Source organism: Vulpes vulpes, chromosome 3 (assembly GCF_048418805.1).
Source record: "Vulpes vulpes isolate BD-2025 chromosome 3, VulVul3, whole genome shotgun sequence".
In the NCBI taxonomy this organism is placed as follows: Eukaryota; Metazoa; Chordata; class Mammalia; order Carnivora; family Canidae; genus Vulpes; species Vulpes vulpes.
The window spans coordinates 62043516-62050669 of NC_132782.1; the positions used below are offsets into that span (position 1 = coordinate 62043516).

General features: G+C 56.2%; 1 protein-coding gene across 1 annotated transcript in view; it reads left to right on the top strand.

Annotated features, from left to right (window-relative positions):
• Positions 1-3770, top strand: part of AHRR (aryl hydrocarbon receptor repressor) — an 81493-nt gene extending 77723 nt beyond the window's left edge. Inside the window, exon 11 of the mRNA XM_072752652.1 lies at positions 117-3770. Within this exon, the coding sequence (XP_072608753.1) occupies positions 117-1158 (1042 nt within the window). The 3' untranslated portion in view covers positions 1159-3770. The remainder of the gene's footprint in view (positions 1-116) is intronic.
• Positions 3771-7154: the final 3384 nt, after the last annotated feature.

Sequence of the window (7154 nt, forward strand, 5' to 3'; positions counted from 1 at the left end):
GTTCAGCCAGGACCACACTGGTTTAGTTAGTGCCTTCCTTTAGAGCACACCCCCCCAACTCAGGGGGTCACGTGATCACCATCCTGCTCTGTCTGACAGCTATTTCCTCTCCTCAGGGACAGGGGAGCAGAGGAACACGGGAGGGTGCCCAGGGGGCGGAGGGAAATACACGCATACAGCTGCTGCTTCGAAGCACCGGGACCCACAAGGCACCTGAGCTGGATGCCGGGGAAACACAGTCAGGAGGGCAGCACCAGGGTGAAGCTGGAGCCCAGCAAGAGTGACCCGTTCTCCATGCCTGCTGTGTCCCGCACTTCCTGCGTGCCCTGCCCCAGCCTTCCGGGTGCCATCCACTCCAGTGTGGCTGCTGCTTTCAGGAATCCACCCAGCTGTCACCCGGGAAGCCATTCCCCCAGTGCCTACACCAGCCCCACCAGCAGAGCTTTTCGGGACAGTGATCAGGGCCAGCTGCACCCTCTGCCCAGCTGCCCCTTCCCCCAGGGGAGCCTGGACAGTGGTCTCCCTCCATCCAGAGGGCAGCGCCTTGCAGTGGCGGGCTATCCCATTGAGGACACCAAGTTTCGAGGTGGGCCAATGCCCTTGGGAGCTCCGTGCAACCCCATTCTTTCCCTTGATGTGCCCATAAAGACAGAGAGTGACTCTGGGTCTGAAGATGCAGCCGACGGCTACTCTGTGGCCCCAGGCCAGCTGTGGCCGGGAGCCACTGGTGTGGCCAAAAGACAGCGGGTCACGTTCCCTACCAGGATGCACCTGAAAACGGAGCCGGACGCCAGGCACCACCTATACGCTGCGCACCTGGGACAGACCGTGCTGGAGGCTCACCCAAGTGGCCGGGCTCCGCTCAGAGCTGGCAGAGACCTGACCCCCTTCCCCCACACACACTGTGCCTGCCTGGAGCACGTGCATGGCCCTCCTGAGCCAGATGGCCCCTGCCACCTCTGTATGCAGGCTCAGCAGCCCTCTTCACTGCCCTGTGACTGCCAAGCCCCAGAGTCCGCGCCCATCGTCAAACGAGAGCCCCTGGACTCACCGCCATGGGCCAGTCACGGCCAGGGTAGGGTGCCTGGAATGTTCCCCAAAAGTGCCATGGCAACACTGATGCCGCCCAAAGCCCCTGAGTGTGCTTTCCTGCCATAGAGTGGGGTGTTTGTAAGAGCTGGCCTGTGTCCACACTCAGACTGACCCCACTGTACCCCTCAGTCCTATGAGGTGTGCGCAGTGTGTGCAATAATAGCATGTTCTGTATTTTGTAAAATGTCACACAAGTTCTTAAAGGCAAAGTGGTCTTAAGTCTGTTGGAGTACGACAGTATTTCTCTTTGAAGGACTAAAAGCTTTCAGAAGGTGGGCCAGAGTGAGACAAGTAGGCCCGCCGGGGCACACCCCACTGTCTGTGAGGCGGTGGGCTCCCGGCTGCCCAGCATCCCACAGTGCACCTTCCCGGGCCCTCACACCCACCCCTCAGCTTCACGAGCATGGGAAGGTGGGTTTACACAGCCACACCTTGGACTAAATCAGGGACATGCTTCTCTTGAGCCACAGGTGACTGCGCCCCTATTCATGGAAAGAATCTGGAAGGTTCCAAGCCCAAGAGGCTGTGTGTGCTGGGCCTTGTCCTGCCTATCCCCCACCCACCCCATGGCGGAGTCTGAGGCTGTGCCCAGAGTGGACATGGGCAGGAGTGTGTGCTGTGCCTTCTGGAAGTCTCTGGCTTTTTTCAGGGGCCTCTGAAGATGGTTTGTGCTGGTCTGTCTGCAGCACGTGGTGAACCTCCAGTTTGGGATCTGGGTTTGGAGGCAGAGACAAGGACAAATGTAGAGAACAGAGGCAGGAAGTCAGGCTGCCCGTAGAGGCTGGGCTTTCACGTAAGAGCTCCCGTCGCCGCCTAAGTAGGAATTACTAGAGGCAAGACGGATAGGAAGCATTTTCTAGAAAACCTGTGAAATCGTCCATTCTGACTGTAGGAAACTGGGACATGAAGGCACAAATCACAAAGTGGGAGTCCCTGTGCATGCTCAGCACCAAGGATGGGCCCTCCCCTGTGCTCCAGGAACGTGGGCTGTGCTGTCAGGGGCCCGCCGCACTGTGATGGACGCACTTCTGCCCCTCAGGGACCACGGCCCCGTCCCTAATGTCACCTCCACCCCAGAGTCTCGGGGCAGGGTTCCTAATGTCACCTCCATCCAGGAGACTCGGGGGGGGGGGGCAGGGTCCCTAACGTCACCTCCACCTGGGAGTCTCAGGGGGCAGGGTCCCTAACGTCACCACCACCCAGGACTCTTGTGGGGCAGGCTACCGTCACCTGGGAGTCTCGGGGGGGGGGCAGGAGTCTCGGGGAGGCAGGAGTCTCGGGGAGGCAGGTGCTCTAATGTCACCTCCACCCCAGAGTCTCGGGGGGCTGGGAAGGAGCCCCCAGCAAGGACTTTAGGCTCCAGCACTGGCACCTCCTGCTTCTTGGCTCCCAGTCTTCCTCGCCGCCTCAACATCATCTGTATCTTAGAAGCAGTGCTCAGCTGAGTCGATGCTGGAGCTGTTGGCAGGTGCTTGCTCTCCTTGTCAGTACTTGGGGTTTGGCTGGCGGGGTGCAGGGTGCAGCCTGCCAGCTTTGTGGAAGGGCCCCCTTGAGGGATGGTAGGAGCCAAAGACCCCTCCTGGCACTAAGTGGCTAGTGGGTGGCCCCCAGGAGCAGTCCAGCAGCCTCCCTCCACTCACCTCACTGAGGCCTTACAGAAGGCGACACTGGTGCTGTACTGTTCCCACTTCTCCGACCAGAGTGTCCCCCCCCCCATTAGATGGTGGCACAACCCCCTGGGGACACCTGCTGGACACCCTGGGCTGGCCCCGGGCCTCCTCACAGGGTTCTAATGCTGAGCACAGCATATCTCTGCCCCCTGAGACACAGAGTGGAATCTGAGTCCTACTCAAACCCGGCAGCCGAGTCCTGGCCCTCTCCTGTGACCATGCCCCACCCCGCTGGGGTCCCCATTCCCGAGGGCGCCCACCCTCTCTCTGCACCGGGCCCAGGTTGGCTGCAGGACTGGGTCCTGAGATGCCCGGGGCTCCCGCAACAGTGATGCCTGTCCTGCCCTCTGTCAGGACGCCACAGACGGGTGGTGCAGCCCCCATGGCCCCCTCATGCAGCGGTCAGCCATGTACTGCCGTGGGCACGCGGACAGCTGGATGCCAGCTCCACGGGCCTTGTGCTGGGGGTGCCCCTGGTCCACCTGGGGCCCAGGCCCTTTCTGTCCATGAGGCGGCACCATGGTGACCGTATAGCCATGCTCCTCCTGAGACACGTTGTGAGGGGGACGATGGAATGTAGGAGGGCAGATGTGGTTACTTGTGCTTTAAAATGTCATTATCAGTATGAATTACAGGCTTATATTTTTCTGTTGTCTCATAGCTTTTGCTTATATAGCTGAGAAAAAATTAAAATAAAATATAATGTGGGGATGGATGGACAGGAGGAGGTGAACACAAGTAACATTTTATATTTTTACGGCTTCTACTGGAGGAAAATGTTTTCAGTATCTAGACAGACTTGTTGAATTTTTAAAAATGGATGTATTACAATGAAACTTTTTATACTGTTTCCTCAGTGCTTTTAGAAAGCTTTCAAATATATTTCTGATACTGTGGTTTGTACTAAATATGCAATATTGATATAAAATAAATCACCTGTTAAATCATGTTTACCATAAACAGAAATGTCTACTTGATTTTCCAAAAGAAATAACTATATTTCCTTGAGCGTGTGTTGGTTAATTTATGTTCTAAGACAAGTCCTTCACTACTGGACAGAAGGCAAAAATAAAAGTGAAAATAGATATGCTGGCACCAAAAGTTGCAAGGAAGAGGGAGGAGGCTGAGCGATTGGCCACGTGAATGCTGTGGTGCGTCCCCCCTGTACCACCAGCCCTCTCCTAACCGTCATCGAGGGTCCGGAGACCCTGACAGATGCCATTAGACACTGCAGACTTGCCCTGTTCTGCAGGGAGGGGACAGCTGCCCCTGTGAGTGTGCGCGTGTGAGTGTGTGCAGGCATGGGATTGCCAGCCTGGCCCCGGGGAGGGGCCGTAAGCTGCTCACTGTGGGCTCACGGGCAGGAGGGGGCAAGTGAGCTCTCTGGGGTCTCTGTTTCCAGGACGCTGATCCCATTCTCATAGCTTAACAGGGGAGGGGTGACATCTGCGGGACATTCCAGCCACAGCAGCAGCCCGCCAGGTCTCACGCCGTCTGACACGTGGCATTGTCACGTGGGTTTCGTGCACTTGGGGGTGAAGTGGTGGGTGGTGGTGGTGGTGTGTTTCCTCCTTCCTAACCTCGTCCACCGGCAGTGTTGTTGGGCAGCTGCTGAGGGCAGTGGCCGTGTAGGGACACAACGAGGAAGGGAAGACAGAGCTGGGGGTGCGGTGCCGGAGCCCACGTCCCTGCATGTGCAGACCCGTGACCACAGAACCACCTCATTGTGTCACACATAAGGGCCCAGGCTAGCAGAGCACAGCCCAGGCGGGAGTTTGTGGGCAAGGCCACACAGGGCGGGGGGCATAGAGTAGCCTGGGGCCTGGGGGTGGCTGGTGGGCCAGAGCCAGGGAGCAAGGGGAGGGCCTGACGGAGATCGGAGGGCAGGGCTCTGGCAGCCAGAGGACCTGAGGCATGCCCCTGGTGTCCTGCCCCGCTGAGGCTGAGGGGCACATGGGCTGCGGGGCAGGACACCAGGACACGGGGACACAGAGAGCCCCCTCCCTGCCCGCCACTGGCCTGGCCTGCTGCTCAGCCCCTCTGGTCTCTCCACACCTGTTGACCCATCGGGTGGATGTGTCCATGTCCTCCCTGCATCATGATAGCAGCTTCTCAGTTACGGATTTTCTCTGTCTCTGGCTTGTCTTTTCACTTAAAGATCTTATAAGATATCATACAAGAGTTTAAAATTTTAGCATTGCAAACAGTCTTTTTCTTTATGGATTATGCATTTAGCATCTTACGAAAAAGCTGATGGTGCCTTTGACGTTAACAGGGCCCCACCAATGTTCTATGGCCCCGACCGTCCTGTTCCTTCGTGTTCTATGTGTTTTTCTCATAACCGTTTGCCAATTTTAAAATCTGTTTACCAGGGCACCCCTGGTGGTCCAGCGGTTTGGTGCCGTCTTCAGCCTGAGGTGTAATCCTGGAGACCCGGGATCGAGTCCCACATCAGGCTCCCTGCAAGGAGCCTGCTTCTCCCTCTGCCTGTGTCTCTGCCTCTCTCTCTCTCTCTGTGTCTGTCATGAATGAATAAATAAAATCTTAAAAAATAAAATAAACTAAAATCTGTTTACCTGTGCTCTGATAGTTGATGTACCTGAATGTATTTCTCCACTCTGGGTCCATCTGTCCTTTGGTGTTTCCTCCTGTCCTGTGTCCCTGCCGGACTGCTGCCTTTCTGGTTCCTCCCACATCCCCACCCCCCCACCCCCATGTCTAGAAGTTAAACCTCTGGTTCTGTTTTTTTTTTTTTTTTTTTTTTTTAAATTTATGATAGTCACACACACAGAGAGACACACAGGCAGAGACACAGGCAGAGGGAGAAGCAGGCTCCATGCACCAGGAGCCCGACGTGGGATTTGATCCCGGGTCTCCAGGATCACGCCCTGGGCCAAAGGCAGGCGCCAAACCGCTGCGCCACCCAGGGATCCCCTCTGGTTATGTTCTGCCTGAGGATCTACCAGAGTCTAGGCCAAAGCTAAGCAGCAGCTCTATTCTCACAGAATAGATCTCCCCGGCCCCCCCCCCCCCCCCCCCAGACAAGGATCTCAGGACCTCAGGACGTGCTGCTCGGCTCTATATCCCTGCCACGAGTAGGCGAGTGGGCGTCTTCACAACAAATAGTCCTGGGGCCGCTTCTGCCACAGGGATTCAGTGAGAGCCGCTAGGCCGAGGAGGAAGTTGCACCCAGGTGACCTGCAGGCTCCCAGCCCTCAGCTCTTGGGTGAGTGGCTGTCCTGGGTGGGGTCCCAGGATTGGGGAGGAACTGCTTTGCGGGGCTTTGTTGAGTGTTCTGGTCTGCTCTTGCACTGAGGAGGCATCCCTTGAGCACCCCAGCTTCGTGGAGGAGCCCGACCCCACCTACGGGTGCGAAAGCCCACCCTAGGCACCAGGCCCTCTCGCCCTCACCCATCCCAGCTCTAGCACACTCTTCCCTCCTGCTTTCCTCAGCTTAGGCGGGCGCAGGGGCAGGGTGCTTTAAAACACTGCTCACTGTTTTCAGCGCATGTTTTATAGGCTTTTCAGCCTGCCAAAAAGAGAAGTCGAAAATTTTTAACCAATATTTTGTCTTTTTAGTTTTGAGGAGAAAAAAGTCCTTTCTTTAACAGCTATCCCAGGGGCACCTGGGTAGCTCAGTGGTTGAGAGTTTGCCTTCGGCCGGGGCTATGATCCCGGGGTCCTGGGATCAAGTCCTGCATTGGGCTCCCCGCAGGGAGCCTGCTTCTCCCTCTGCCTGCGTCTCTACCTCTCTTTGTGTCTCTCATTAACAAATAAATAAAATCCTAAAAAGAAAAAACAACAACAGCCATCCCAGTACTGAGCATCCCGGCCGAGGAAGCTATGGGGAGTCCTACCTCCACACACAACTGTCAATAGCACAAGGTGCTACCCAGCTATGATAAATGTGGCTGTATTTTGAAATAAGTCCACAAAGCTTTGATAATTTTGGCCAAGTATTTACTAATTTCAAAATGCCTTTACAATTATATTTTTATCTTTTTGTTTACATTCTTCATTGTTGACCTTAGTAATATACCTTCATTAACTGCTAGGGACTGATGGAACCACAATGGGATGGGTCATCAGCGAGTAAGACCCAGGACCGCACCACCATGTGGGGGCTCGCAACCAGCACCCCCGCCCCCGGCCCCATGCTCACACTGCACACGGGCACCGCACTGCACCTTCCTCCCTGCTACTCCGGGTCCTGCCTGCTTGAGTCCCTCCTGTGTGTGAATGTGGCTGATCCCACGAGGTGCCTGTCCATCCTGAGCACACGATGCATCCCTCACTCAGATTTGAGGCAAATGGTGCTTCTCACCGCAACAAGCTGGGGTGGAGTCTGAGTGCCAGAGTCTTCAGTGGGGGACCCCATCCTGAGGGTCACGG